This window comes from Pseudophryne corroboree, chromosome 8 (assembly GCF_028390025.1).
Source record: "Pseudophryne corroboree isolate aPseCor3 chromosome 8, aPseCor3.hap2, whole genome shotgun sequence".
NCBI classification, from domain to species: domain Eukaryota; kingdom Metazoa; phylum Chordata; class Amphibia; order Anura; family Myobatrachidae; genus Pseudophryne; species Pseudophryne corroboree.
Window position 1 is genome coordinate 378,932,291 of NC_086451.1, and position 15,489 is coordinate 378,947,779.

Genomic DNA, 15,489 nt, shown 5'->3' on the forward strand with positions numbered 1-15,489 from the left:
GAGCATTCCCTGTGTGTGTGCTGTATGTCGGTACGTGTGTGTCGACATGTATGAGGAAAATGTTGGTGAGGAGGCGGAGCAAATTGCCTGTAATGTTGATGTCACTCTCTAGGGAGTCGACACCGGAATGGATGGTCTACTTATGGAATTACGTGATAATGTCAACACGCTGCAAGACGGTTGACGACATGAGATGGCCGGCGGACAAATTAGTACCGGTCCAGGCGTCTCAGACACCGTCAGGGGCTTGTAAAAACGCCCATTTACCTCAGTCGGTCGACAGACACAGACATGGACACTGACCCCAGTGTCGACGGTGAAGAAACATACGTAATTTTCCTTTAGGGCCACGAGTTACATGTTAAGGGCAATGAAGGAGCTGTTACATATTTCTGATACTACAAGTACCACAAATAAGGGTATTTTGTAGGGTGTGAATAAACTACTTGTAGTTTTGCCTGAATCAGATAAATTAAATGAAGTGTGTGATGATACGTGGGGTTCCTCCGATAGAAAGTTATGGGCGGTATACCCTTTCCCGCCAGAAGTAAGGGCGAGTTGGGAAACACACCTTAGGGTGGATAAGGCGCTCACGCTTATAAAAACATGGCGTTACCGTCTCTAGATACGGCCGCCCTCAAGAAGCCAGCTGATAGGAAGCTGAAAAATATCATGACAGTATATACACACATACTGGTGTTATACTACGACCAGCAATCGCCTCAGCCTGGATGTGCAGCGCTGAGGGGGCTTGGTCGGATTTCCTGACTGAAAATTTTGATACCCTGGACAGGGACAAGATTTTATTGACTATAGAGCATTTTAAGGATGCATTTCTATATATGCGTGATGCGCAGAGGGATATTTGCATTCTGGCATCAAGAGTAAATGTGATTTACATATCTGCCAGACGAAGACACGACAGTGGTCAGGTGAGGCAGATTCCAGACGGCATGTGGAAGTATTGCCGTATAAAGGGGCGGTCCATCGGACCTGGTGGCCATGGCAACAGCTGAAAAATCCACTTTTTGTTACCCCGAATCACATATCGGCAAAAAAGGACACAGTCTTTTCAGTCTCAGTCCTTTCGTCCCCATAGGGGCAGGCGGGCAAAGGCCAGTCATATCTGCCCAGGGGTAGAGGAAAGGGAAGAAGACTGCAGCAAGCAGCCCATTCCCAGGAACAGAAGCCCCTCACAGCTTCTGCCAAGTCCGCAGCATAACGCTGGGGCCGTACAAGCGGACTCAGGTGCGGTAGGGGGTCATCTCAAGAGTTTCAGTACGCAGGGGGCTCACTCGCAAGGGAACTCCGGGATCCTACATGTAGTATCCCAGGTGTACATTGGAAATTCGAGACATCTCCCCCTCACACAATTCACAGGCTGTATTCCCAGCAGGTGATAATCAAAGTACCCCTCTTACAACATGGAAGGGGGTAGTATCCCACACTATATTGTGGTACTGAAGCCAACCGGCTCGGTGAGATCTGAAATATTTGAACACTTACATACAAGCGTTCAAATCAAGATGGAGTCACTCAGAGCAGTGATAGCGAACCAGGAAGAAGGGGACGATATGGTGTCACTGGATATCAGGGACGCTTACCTACAGGTCCAAATTTGCCCTTCTCACCAAGGGTACTTCAGGTTCCTGGTACAGAACTGTCACTATCAGTTCAGACGCTGCCGTTTGGGTTGTCCACGGCGCCCCGGGTCTTTACCAAGGTAATGGCCGGAATGATGATTTTTCTTAAAAGGAAACATGGACGCTTTCCTGATAAGGGCAAGGTCCAGAGAACAGTTGGAGGTCGGAGTAGCACTATCTTAAGTAGTTCTACGTCAGCACGAGTGGATTCTAAATATTCCAAAATCGCAGCTTTTTCCGATGACACGTCTACTGTTCATAGGGATGATTCTGGACACAGTCCAGAAAAACGTGTTTCTCCCAGTGGAGAAAGCCAGGGAGTTCTCCGAGCTAATCGGGATCCTCCTAAAACCAGGAAAAGTGTCAGTGCATCATTGCACAAGAGTCCTGGTAAAAATGGTGGCTTATTACGAAGCAATTCCATTCGGCAGATTTCCCGCAAGAACTCTTCGGTGGGATCTGCTGGACAAATGGTCCGGATCGCATCCTCAGATGCATCAGCGGATAACCCTATATCCAAGGACAAGGGTGTCTCTCCTGTGGTGATTACAGAGTGCTCATCTTCTAGAGGGCCGCAGATTTGGCATTCAGGATTGGATGCCGGTGACCACGGAGGCCAGCCTGAGAGGCTGGAGAACAGTCACACAGGGAAAAAAATTTCCAGGGAAGTGTGATTAAGTCTGGAGAATTCTCTCTGCATAAATAAGCTTAGAGCAAATTTATAAGGCTCTAAACTTAGCAAGACCTCTGCTTCAAGGTCAGCCGGTATTGATCCAGTGGGATAACATCACGGCAGTCGCCCACGTAAACAGAAAGGGCGGCACAAGAAGCAGGAGGGCAGTGACAAAACTGCAAGGATTTTTCGCTAGGCGGAAAATCATGTGATAGCACTGTCAGCAGTGTTCTTTCCGGGAGTGGACGACTGGGAAGCAGACTTCCTCAGCAGGCATGACCTCCACCCGGGAGAGTGGAAACTTCATAGGGAAGTTTTTCAGCATGATTGTGGACCGTTGGCAAAGACCAAAGGTGGACATGATAGCGTCCCGCCCGAAAAACGGGACAGGTATTCCGCCAGGTCATGAGACCTTCAGGCGATAGCTGTGGATGTTCTGGTAACACCGTGGGTGTACCAGTCAGTGTATGGGTTCCCTCCTCTGTTTCTCATAACCAAGGTATTGAGAATTATAAGACATAGAGGAGTATGAACTATACTAGTGGCTCCGGATGGGCCAAGAGAGACTTGGTACCCGGAGCTTCAAGAGATGCTCACAGAGGACTAAGGGCCTGGGGAGCTAAGAAGGGACTTGCTTCAGCAAGTACCATGTCTTTTCCAAGAATTACCGCGGCTGCGTTTGACGGCATGGCGGTTGAATACCGGATTCTGAAGGGAAAAAGGCATTCCATAAGAGGTCATACCTACCTTGGTCAAAGCCAGGAAGGAGGTGACCGCACAACGTCATCACCACATGTGGTGAAAATATGTTGCGTGGGTAAGGCCAGGAAGGCTCCACGAAGGAAATTCAACTAGGTCGATTCTGCACTTCCTGAAAACAGGAGTGTTTTGAGTCTCAAATTGGGGTTCATTAAGATTTAAATTTCGGCCCTGTAGATTTTCTTCCAGAAAAAATTGACTTCAGTTCCTGAAGTCCAGATTGTAAAGGGTGTATTCCATATACAGTTCTTTTGTGCCTCTAGGGGCACCGTGAGATCTCAACATAGTGTTGGGATTCCTTAAAATCATATTGATTTGAACCGCTCAAATCTGTGTATTTGAAATATCTCACATGGAAAGTGACCATGCTGTTGACCAATATCTCACATGGAAAGTGACCATGTTGTTAGTCCTGGCCTCGGCCAGGCGATTGTCAAAAAGAATGGGCGGTTTTGTTTTACAAAAGCCCATATTAGAATTTTCCATTTGAACAGGGCAGAACTGGGACTCGTCTCCAGTTTCTTCCTAAAGGGGTGTCAGCGTTGTCACCTGAAACAACCTATTGTGGTGCCTGCGGCTACTGGGGACTTGGTGGACTCCAAGTTACTAGACGTTGTCAGGGCCCTAAAATATATATATATATATATATATATATATATATATATATATATATATATATATATATATATATAGTTAGGACGGCTGGAGTCAGAAAGTCTGACTTGCTGTTTATATTGTATGCACCCAACAAGCTGGGTGCTCCTGCTTCTAAGCAGTCTATTGCACGCTAGATTTGTAGTACAATTCAGCTTGCACATTCTGTGGCAGGCCTGCCACAGCCGAAATATGTAGATGCCCATTCCACAAGGAAGGTGGCCTCATCCTGGGCGGCTGCCCGAGGAGTCTCGGCATTATAACTTTGCCGAGCAGCTACGTGGTCAGGGGAGAACACGTTTGTAAAATTTTACAAATTTGATACTCTGGCTAAAGAGGACCTGGAGTTCTCTCATTCGGTGCTGCAGAGTCATCCGCACTCTCCCGCCCGTTTGGGAGCTTTGGTATAATCCCCATGGTCCTGACGGAGTCCCCAGCATCCACTAGGACGTTAGAGAAAATAAGAATTTACTTACCGATAATTCTATTTCTCGTAGTCCGTAGTGGATGCTGGGCGCCCATCCCAAGTGCGGATTGTCTGCAATGCTTGTACATAGTTATTGTTACAAAAATCGGGTTATTACTATTGTTGTGAGCCATTTTTTCAGAGGCTACTTCGTTTTGTTATCATACTGTTAACTGGGTTCAGATCACAAGTTGTACGGTGTGATTGGTGTGGCTGGTATGAGTCTTACCCGGGATTCAAGATCCTTCCTTATTGTGTACGCTCGTCCGGGCACAGTACCTAACTGAGGCTTGGAGGAGGGTCATAGGGGGAGGGGCCAGTACACACCATGTGACCTAAAAAGCTTTTTAGATGTGCCCTGTCTCCTGCGGAGCCCGCTATTCCCCATGGTCCTGACGGAGTCCCCAGCATCCACTACGGACTACGAGAAATAGAATTATCGGTAAGTAAATTCTTATTATATCCTCCGGTCCTGGACCGTGCTGCGATATAATTATAAAAGTCCAGTGCAGCATATTATTGTAACATACTATATTCTATACCCTGGGCTAGGTGCGTTTAGGTCAAATAATATAGGTCCTAATTCAGACCTGTTCGCTCGCTAGGTTTTTTTTGCAGTCCTGTGTTCGCATAGTCGCCGCCTATAGGGGAGTGTATTTTCACTTTGCATGTGTGCAAACGCATGTGTAGCAGAGCTGTACAAACAGATTTTGTGCAGTCTCTGAGTAGCCCAGGACTTACTCAGCCGCTGCGATCACATCAGCCTGTCCGGAATTGATGTCAGACACCCTCACTGCAAACGCTTGGACATGCCTGGATTTTTCCAACCACTCCCAGATAACGGTCAGTTGACACCCACAAACGCCCTCTACCTGTCAATCTCCTTGCGAATGCCCATGCAAATGGATTCTTTGTACAAACCCATCGCTGTGCGGTGATCCGCTTTGTACCCGTGCAACGCGCCTGCGCAGCTTAGACCTGATCGCCCGCTGTACAAAAATGCAGCCTAGCGATCAGGTCTGAATTGGGCCCATAGTGTACACAGTGTGTATATATGTATGTATGTATGTGTGTGTATATGTGTGTGTATGTATGTATGTATATATATATATATATATATATATATACTGTATGTGTGTATATATATGTATATATATATATATACTGCTGCTACATGCAGAGCTTGCTCCGCAGTTTTGTCTGAGGAAGAAATGTTACATGATGGTCTCTGTAATGCTTGTCATGCACTTCCCAGTCAGTCCGCAGCACCTGGACTTAGTCAGGGGCCACCATGGGAAGCATTCACTGCAATGCTGGGTACTCTGGTGAAGCGCCTTACGCCCCCTATGGGGCTGCCTGTGGCATTGCCTCCACAAATTGTCCCTATGGTAAACCCGTCTTGGGCGGAAAACTTGTCTAACCAACTGCAGCAATTGAACCATTCTCTGGTTAGACAGAAATCCAACTCGGGTCACTCACGTGTCCCTGGTTCCTCTAAGCGGGCTGCTTCTTCCTCACAATCTACAAACCATTCTGATGTCTCACCTGAAGAGGAGGGGGAGCATATTGTCCTGTCTGACACTGAATCCTGTGTTACTGAAGAGGATTCTCCCTTGTTGATCGATGTCCTTGCCCTAGTGGTTGCTCTTAAGCAGATCCTTCAAATCACTGAGGATGAGAATTCCACTACTGTGGCAAAGAAAGCTGACAAGTTTAAACAGCAGAAGGTGGTTAAAACTGTACTACCTCATTCTGATCATTTAGTGGACATCAGACGGGAACCCTGGTCTTATCCCGTAAAGAAATTCCGTTCCCAAACTGGCTTTGGCTCGCTGTCCTCTCCCTGCAAAGCTGTGTCACAAATGGGAGACTCCGCCCCCCGGTGGATTCTCATATCACCCGCCTAGTGGTGTCATCCACTGCCTGTTACCACTGTCTCCTCAATGAGGGAGCCGACAGATAAGCGTATTGAGGGATGCCTGAAAACTAGGTACTCCCTTACAGGGGCTGTTCATAGACACGCTATAGCTGCCTCTTGGGTCGAAAAAGGTATTGAAGCGTGGGTGCAGGCGCTAGAGGAGGAGCTGCCCGAAGATATTTCTGACAATGCCAGACAATACTTGTCTCACATTACCACCACTTCCTATTGTATACAAGAAGCGTCCTCTGAGGCGGGTGTATTGGCGGCCAAGGCATCTGCTACATCTGTTCTGCCACGCCGCATTCTGTGGCTAAGGTCATGGAAAGTGGACTTGGACTCCAAGAAAACTTTGGAAGTCCTCCCCTTCACTGGGGACATTTCGTTTGAAGAAGACCTAAATAAAATTGTGTCTGAACTAGCAGCTGCAAAGACCGCTTTTCTCCCTACTACTAATCCTTCTCAGAAGGCAAAAAGTACCACTTTTCGTTCCTTTCGCCTCTTGGGAAAGCGAAAGGTCGGTCTTACCCTAGACAAGCTCTCCTTTCCAAAACCTCCAAGCCCAAGGCGAAGCAGTCTTGGGCAGCCCGTCAGCCTGCTACGAAATCTGACAAGCCTGCTGCATGACGGGCGGCCTCCCCCTGGGGGACCCCAGGGTGGGAGGCTGACTTCTACAGTTTGCCCAGGTCTGGCTCACAACCACTTCAGATGCTTGTGTACTGGAAGTTGTCTCTCACAGGTACGCTGTCTCCTTCAAGAGATGTCCCCCTCACCAGTTCTGCACAACGGCTCTCCCTTCGGACCCGTTAAAAGCGCAGTCTCTACAAACGGTTGTTAGTTCCCTCCTGAGTACTGGAGTGGTTGTGTCAGTTCCTCTATCCCAGAGGAGCAGAGGGTACTACTCAACTCTGTTTCTGGTTCTGAAACCCAATGGGTCTTTCCAGCCTATACTTAACGTCAAGTCTTTGAACAAGTTTGTGAGAGTATCCAAGTTTCGTATGGAAACACTGTGCTCAATAGTTCTGGCTATGGAACCTGGAGACTATATGGTATCCCGGGATATACAGGATGCATATCTGCATATTCCTATTGCCATCTAGCATTTGCGGTTTGCTATTGGCGGCCATCATTACTAATCCCAAGCTCTGCCTTTTGGACTGGCTACAGCCCCTCGGATCTTCGCCAAGGTCATGGCCGTTATGACGGCTTACCTCCGTCGACAGGGAATCGGAATTCTCCTTTGTCTGGACGATGTCCTGATTCTAGCAAGTTCACACAAATTCCTCCTCAGTTATCTCCACCTGACTGTAACCTTCCTGGAAGCTCACGGATGGCTGATGAATTGAAAAAAGTCCTCCCTGGCCCCTGCTCAGAGCATGGTGCACCTGGGGGCTCTTTTGGACACGCACAGTCAGAGACTGTTCTTGGTTCCAGACAAGGTCCTAAAACTCCAGTACAGAGTAAGACACTTCAATCGTCACCCCCAGTATGCTTAATTTCATTCTCATCCTCTTCAGCGGTTGATCTTTTCCAAGTGGGACGGCCTACCTCATCGGATCAAATACCAAATGGTCTCTTTGACTCCAGAGGTTCATCTGTTGCTGTCTTGGTGGCTTCAGGAACAGTAATTGAGCAGGGGCCGTCCCTACTGGAACCCCAACTGGGTCTTGCTGAAAACGAACACCAGCCTTCTTGGTTGGGGAGCGGTGTTGGAGCAACACTCATTTCAGGGTCGTTGGACCAAGGAAGAATCATTCCTTCCGATCAATATCCTGGAGCTGAGAGCAGTGTTCAATGCACTGTCTCTCGCTCTGCCTCTGGTATGGAGCAGGCCTGTTCACGTACAATCCGACAACGCCACCATGGTGGTTTACATAAACCCTCAAGGCGGCACTCGAAGCCGCATAGCAATGTTGGAAGTGTCCAAAATCCTCTGTTGGGCGGAACGTCATCTGCCAGCAATATCAGCAGTGTTCATTCCAGGCGTCCTGAACTGAGAACGAATTTCCTCAGTCAGCAGGACGTTCACTCCGGAGAGTGTAGCCTTTATCCCAAGGTCTTCCAACTCCTGGTGGACAGATGGGGTCTTCCAGATGTAGATCTCATAGTGTCTCGACACAAACACAAGGTTCCAGTCTTCGGATTGCGAACCAGGGATCCTCAGGCAGCTTTCGTGGACGCATTGGCAGTTCCGTGGAACTTTGGGCTGCCTTGCATATTGACTCCGGTGTCACTCCTGCCCAGGGTACTGTGGAAGTTCAAGCAAGAAGGAGGAATGCTGATTCTAATCGCTGCAGCGTGGCCCAGACTGCAATGGTTCTCAGACGTGCAGGGTCTATCGACCCAGCGTCCCCTTCTACTTCCTCAACGATAAGACCTCCTGCAACAGGGCCCTTGTCTCTATCCGGACCTGGCTAAACTGGCTTTGAAGCATCACTCCTAAAGGCCAAAGAGTTTTCTGAGGTGTTTATTCAGACTATGCTGAAGGCCCGCAAACTGGCCTCTCTGCCTGGATTTATTACAGAGTTTGGCATTCTTACTTCACCCGGTGTGCTGATAAGAATTGCTATGCCTATAGATGCAGAACTTCAAGAATTCTGGCTTTTCTGCAAAGAGGCTCGGACTTAGGCACTTTGTCCTGTCGCCCCCCCTTTCTAATATTTCACAGTCACAGGACGGTTCTCCGAACATGGGCCCTCATTCCGAGTTGATCGCTCGCTACCGTTTTTCGCAGCATAGCGATCAAGCTAAAAATCGGCTGTTCTGCGCATGCATATTGTACGCAGCGCGCACGTACGAAGTACTTTCACACAAAACTATGCAGTGTTACACAAGCTCGAGCGACGCTTTCCAGTCGCTCGAGTGTTCGTAGTCTGATTGACAGGAAGTGGGTGTTTCTGGGCGGCAACTCAGCGTTTTCAGGGAGTGTGCTGAAAAACGCAGGCGTGCCTGATAAAACCGCAGGAGTGGCTGGGGAAACGGGGGAGTGGCTGGCCGAACGCAGGGCGTGTTTGTGACGTCAAACCAGGAACTAAACATTCTGCATTCATCGCAAGGTAGGCGTAAGTATCGAGCCACTCTGAAACTGCATGAAATTTTTTAGTAGCAGAACTGCTAACCTTTCAGTCGCACTTCTGCTAAGCTAAGATACACTCCCAGAGGGCGGCGGCTTAGCGTTTGCACTGCTGCAAAAAGCAGCTAGCGAGCGATCAACTCGGAATGAGGGCCTAGACCTGGTTACTTACTTAAGGTGATCTCAACTTTTCACCTTAACCAAGAGATTGTGGTCCCGGCCTTTAGCTCTTCGGACTTGTCAACTAAAGAAAGGTCTTTAAATGTGGTTAGGGCTCTCCGTGTCTATGTAGACAGGACCGCTTCTATTAGATGGTCTGATGTGGTTTCCACAAACATGGCTGGCCTGCAAATAAGCAAACCTTGTCCAGATGGATTAGAATGGTGATTGCACATGCTTACGCGCAGGCTGGTCTCCTAGCTCCTGCTGCGATTAAGGCCCATTCTACCTGGTCTGTTGGACCTTTTTGGGTTGCCCACCATTGCGCGTCCGCTGAACAGTTGTGCAAGATGGCCACGTGGTCCTCAGTAAACACGTTTCTTAGGTTCTATGCCTTTGATAGTTTCACCTCCCAGGATGCTTCCTTTGGACGCAGGATTCTCACATCTGCTAAAGTGCGTCACCTCCCTTGAGGAACTGCTTTAGGACATCCCTGATGTTTCCCTGTGTAAACCTGTGTACCCTGCTGCAGAAAAGGAGTGTTATGGTAAACTTACCATTGTTAACACTCTTTCTGCGAAGTACACGGTTCCACAGGGCGCCCACCCTGACGCACCTAGCCTCTCTGTGTTTTTATGGCATTAGCCACTGGTACCTTCTCCTGGTGTGAGATTGTGTTCTTATGTGACTAACCTCTGCTTTCTCTCTTGCCTGCTCCTGCATTGGACTGTTTAACAAAACTGAGCTCACAGTGCCTGGAGGCGGGGTTATATAGAGGAGGCCCCTATGCATCCTGTGACAGCTAAAACTTTTACCTGTTGGTGCCTCTGGATCCAGATCCACTCTACACCCCGTTGTTTCCCTGTGGAACTCAGTGTACTTCACAGAAAGAGTGTTAACAATGGTAAGTCTACCATAACACTCCTTTTTGAGATTTTTGCAAATTTATTAAAAACAAAAAGCTAGGAAATCACATGTACATACAGAAAGTAGTCACAGCCTTTGCCGTGAAGCTCAACATTGAGCTCAGGTGCATCCTGTTTCCACTGATCATCCTTGAGATGTTCCTACAGCTTAATTTGAGTCCACCTGTTGTGGTAAATTCAGTTGATAGGACATGATTTGGAAAGACACACACCTGTCTATATAAGTTTCGGAACCACCAGTGCTCTTCCTAGAGCTGGCCAGCCGTCTAGACTGAGCGATCGGGGGAGAAGGGCCCTAGTCAGGGTGGTGACCAAGAATCCGATGGTCACTCTGTCAGAGCTACAGCATTCCTCTGTGGAGAGAGGAGAACCTTCCAGAAGGACAACCATCTCTGCAGCAATTCACCAATCAGGCCTGTATGGTAGAGTGGCCAGACGGAAGCCACTCTTTAGTAAAAAGCACATTGCAGCCCGCCTGGAGTTTTTCTAAAATGCACCTGAAGGTCTCTTAGACCATGAGAAATAAAATTCTCTGGTCTGATGAGACAAAGATTGAACTCTTTGGCGTGAATGCTAAGCGTCATGTTTGGAGGAAACTAGGCACCGCTCATCACCAGGCTAATACCATCCCTACATTGAAGCATGGTGGGGGCAGCATCATGCTGTGGGGATGTTTTTCAGCGGCAGGAACTGGGAGACTAGTCAGGATAGAGGGAAAGATGAATGCAGAAATGATGAATGCAGACATCCTGGATGAAAACCTGCTCCAGAGCGCTCTTGACCTCAGACTGGGGCGACGGTTCATCTTTCAGCAGGACAACAACCTTAAGCACACAGCCAAGATATCAAAGGAGTGGCTTTAGGACAACTCTGTGAATATCCTTGAGTGGCCCAGCCAGAGCCAGACTTGAATCCGATTGAACATCTCTGAAGAGATCTGAAAATGGCTGTGCACCGACGCTTCCCATCCAACCTGATGGAACTTCAGAGGTGCTACAAAGAGGAATATTCGGGCGAAACTGCCCAAAGATAGGTGTGGCAAGCTTGTGGCATCATATTAAAAAGACTTGAGGCTGTAATTGCTGCCGAAGGTGTATCAACAAAGTATTGAGTAAAGGCTGTGAATACTTATGTACATGTGATTTCTTAGTTTTTTATTTTTAATAAATTTGCAAAAATCTCAAAAACATTTTTTTTCACGTTGTCATTATGGGGTATTGTGTGTAGACTTTTCAGGAAAAAATTCATTTATTCCAGTTTGGAATAAGGCTGTAACATAACAAAATGTGGAAATAGTGAAGCGTTGTAAATACTTTGCGGATGCACTGTACTACTCGATGCCCCCAGTTCATATTTTGTTACAGTGTAGTGTTCCAAGTTAACAATATGCCATATTGTACTGCTGCCGGTACACATGCCTTATATGGCCCTCTGTTCACATTATGCCACACAGTGCTTAGTAGGCATTTCCGGGAACCTGGTAGAGAACTTTACGATCTGGGTGCAGTAGAATCAGGCACCAGAGGTGGGCTTCATAGCAATGGCACCCCTTATAGCTTCATGCACAACCATTTTGTAGTGTTTACATGCTATACATTGTTTGGTGTATTGTGTGGTTGCATCTTCCCATCTGATTCACTGTACATCAGATGGGACGATGCGCAGTACGCTGTGATCTAGTTACATTAATTATGTAACGATATATTGTGTCATTGTACAAAGGATCATGTAGTGTGTATGGACGCGATGTATCGTTGCATCGTATCGGTCCACCACAAGATCACTGGGTTGTCCAAGTGTTGTAGCCAGCTCTACAGTTTTATAATGTGCCTAAGTTCCTGACTGCACCTCTACTCCCAATGGTTCCAGTGTCCCCCCAATAATTGTAGATATAAGACTTTAATGTAGATTCAACAATCCCATTTTTTTTTTTAAACAATTTTTATTGAAACATTGCATCAAATAAATTCAGTTACTATTACAAACATAAATCCATTATAGATGATATTGGCCCTCATTCCGAGTTGTTCGCTCGCTAGCAGATTTTAGCAGCATTGCACACGCTAGGCCGCCGCCCTCTGGGAGTGTATCTTAGCATAGCAGAATAGGGAACGAAAGATTAGCAGAATTGCGAATAGAAAATTCTTAGCAGTTTCTGAGTAGCTCGAGACTTACTCCTACACTGCGATCAGCTCAGCCCGTTTCGTTCCTGGTTTGACGTCACAAACACGCCCTGCGTTCGGTCAGCCACTCCCCCTTTTATCCTGGCACGTCTGCGTTTTTCCGCACACTCCCCCTTTTATCCTGGCACGTCTGCGTTTTTCCGCACACTCCCAGAAAACGGTCAGTTTCCGCCCAGAAACACCCACTTCCTGTCAATCACACTCCGATCACTTAACGATGAAAATTCTTTGGACGTGAGTAAATCTACTAAGTTTAGTGCTAAAATACTTAGCGCATGCGCGCTGCGTACCATGCGCATGCGCATTTTTGCCTTTATCGCTGCGTTGCCAAAATCGGCAACGAGCAAACAACTCTGAATGACCCCCATTGTTACATCCAGATAATCTTTCAACAATACCGTTTTTAACCGCAAGCAAAACAGATATCTAAGCTCCAGCAAGACTGATACTAAGTCAATCTAAAGAAGCCTTTACTATATCTCCTCATTGCTATATAGTGGAAATAGAAATATGTAGCGTGGCTGTATCTTTAAATGAATATAAACTAATAAATATATAACACATAATTTGAATGACTCAACACACAGCATACCCAGATAGTCATTTGCATGGATAGTGGGGGACATGTATTAACCTGGAGAAGGCATAAGGAAGTGATAAACCAGTGATATGTGCAGGGTGATAAAGGTGCCATTCAATCAGCTCCAATATGTAAATTAACAGTTAGGATCTGATTGGCTGCTGCCTTTATCACCTTGCACATATCACTGGTTTATCACTTCCTTATGCCTTCTCCAGGTTAATACATCTGCCCCTTTATTACTTGTTTAATCCCATCTCCCATCATCAGGGTAATTGTGCATCGGCTCATATCTTGCATGTTCTCTCCTAGCTATCCGCCCCCCGCGGTTTGATCCTACAGCTTACATCCGAGACAAAGAACGCAAAAAGAAAGATGCAGACTTGAAGAAGTGGGTGATTATTCCTCCATCTTGCCCCCTGACCTTTTTCAGTTACCATATATTGGCATTCATTCCTAACTCAGTATTTTTTGTAGAGGTCGGCAGGCCTTGGCATCCCCATCCAGTATGAGAGGTCAGAGGCGCAGCTCGTCAGGTGAGCCATATTAATGTGCTTTTATAAAACACCTATTTGCATGTTGAACAGAAGATTTCTGCAGGGATTATGTAATAGCTCAGTACTCTTCCTCCATGTGCCGTGCTAGAGGTTACCCTTCTGCTTACTTCATCATTGTTAGTTATTCATGCTGTGTTTCTCTCTGCCAGTTGAGAGTCTTCGAAGTCACAGATCCTATCAAAGCTCTGGGGATGAAATGGAGTATGCAGAGCCGCTTCCAAGCAGGTGATGAGCTAATTACCCCAATGTACTAAGCATTCTGGGGTCTTTACATTGGTGGGGAGGTGATGGTCCATCATGTTGCATCACTTTATGCATTCCTGTATATGTCGGCTGCCCATGTTATTCACAGTCTACTGTACTTGTGTTGTAGCGGGGACAGAAAGCTGGCTACACGTGGTAGAAAACCCTTTGCTCATTCATCCTGGAACAGCCGCAACAGGGTAAGTTCAGTTATCAAACGTGTAAAACCTGCTGCCCTCTAAAGCTTTTACTGATGGCGGCTGGGTAGGCAGCGATTTTCTGTACGCCAGAAGTAGGCGAATGTTACTCTGTCATTTCCGTTTGTCTGTAGGGAAATAGAGACCGGTCTGCAGGGAAAAAAAGGCTGTCCAGCACCCCAAACTATGACCGTAAATCTGAGAAAGGTATCAACCCACTGCCATATTTACTAAAGGCATCTCTAACTCTATTAAATCTCATCAGGATTTAACCCTTGATATATCTCCCGGCTGACCAAACCTTTTTTTCCCCTTCTCACCGACACCAGAGAATCGCTTTGACCCGGCTTCAGACCTCTCTGACATTGATGCCCGACTGCAAGCTCTGCAGGATTACATGAGAAATCTGGATACTCGCACCTAGAGCGGAAGCTCTAAGATAGAGATCTGATCGGTTCCGGTAACGTCTAAAGCCGTATGACTGTTTGAACAAGGTCTGTTAAGAAACCAGGTCTGGTTTATTCCCACAATAAAACTGGCTGACAGGCGCTTCTCTGCCAGCGGACTTCAGACACTAGAAGGTTTTGAAATGTTCTCATTTTGCTAAATGATACGCAATCAAAATGTGCAATTCAGAGGACTATGCAACTAACTGGAGGCTTTTCCTTCATACCTAACCAGCACTGCATTATGTAACTTGCCGGAGTGTGGATGGAGCCTGGTTAGTCATGTTGCTGAGTTCACCATTTCAAGGATGGACCCGCAAAGTGGAATATAATCTGGGTGGAATAAGTCAATGGACCCATAGCTTCAAGAAGTTTCGGCACACATGTGTTTTTTGGTTTTTGGAAACGGATCTGACTTGGATAAATGAAACCATAAAGTACATGACAGACTATCTTCAGTTAAGGAGAGATGGAGCAATTTAAGGACAAATGTGTAAAGAAGTGTATACTCCCCTTGTACGGATCAGTAGAACCTATGTGTGTTTATGACACTTATTTTATTGAATGTTTTTGGCTGGTGGATGGGAAAATGTTTTTAAATGTGAGAGATTTTATTTATTGGACTTTTATTTTAATGTCCTGAATGAAATTTGAAAGATTTTTTTGTTGTGTGGTTTTGTTTTTTTCGTTTTTCATTTCTCATTCAAAAATAATTTGACAGGTTTGTTTGGCAGTGTGCACAGGGCGTTGGGTATGGGATGCCGGCGGCCGGGATCCTGGTGGTCAGCATTCCGACACCGGGATCCCGGCCGGCAGAATGCCGGCAGGGGGGCGAGGGCAACAAAGCCACTTGCAGGCTCACTATGCTCGCCACTGGTTCTATTCCCACTCTATGGGTGTCGTGGACACCCACAAGTGGGAATAGCCCCTGTTAGCCGGGATTCCGGCTGCCTGCATTGTCAGTGGTCGGGAGCCCGGCGTTGGTATCCTGACCGCCAGGATCCTGACTACC

General features: G+C 47.0%; 1 protein-coding gene across 6 annotated transcripts in view; it reads left to right on the top strand.

Moving 5' to 3' along the window:
- CCDC61 (coiled-coil domain containing 61) overlaps nucleotides 1–15,137 on the top strand; it is a 106,087-nt gene extending 90,950 nt beyond the window's left edge. For all 6 annotated transcript variants that reach the window (XM_063937602.1, XM_063937606.1, XM_063937603.1 and 3 more), the window contains exons 9-14: nucleotides 13,347–13,425; nucleotides 13,512–13,570; nucleotides 13,741–13,816; nucleotides 13,965–14,034; nucleotides 14,166–14,238; nucleotides 14,361–15,137. In XM_063937602.1, coding sequence (XP_063793672.1) covers nucleotides 13,347–13,425; nucleotides 13,512–13,570; nucleotides 13,741–13,816; nucleotides 13,965–14,034; nucleotides 14,166–14,238; nucleotides 14,361–14,455 — 452 coding nt within the window. In that variant the 3' untranslated portion in view covers nucleotides 14,456–15,137. The remainder of the gene's footprint in view (nucleotides 1–13,346; nucleotides 13,426–13,511; nucleotides 13,571–13,740; nucleotides 13,817–13,964; nucleotides 14,035–14,165; nucleotides 14,239–14,360) is intronic.
- Nucleotides 15,138–15,489: the final 352 nt, after the last annotated feature.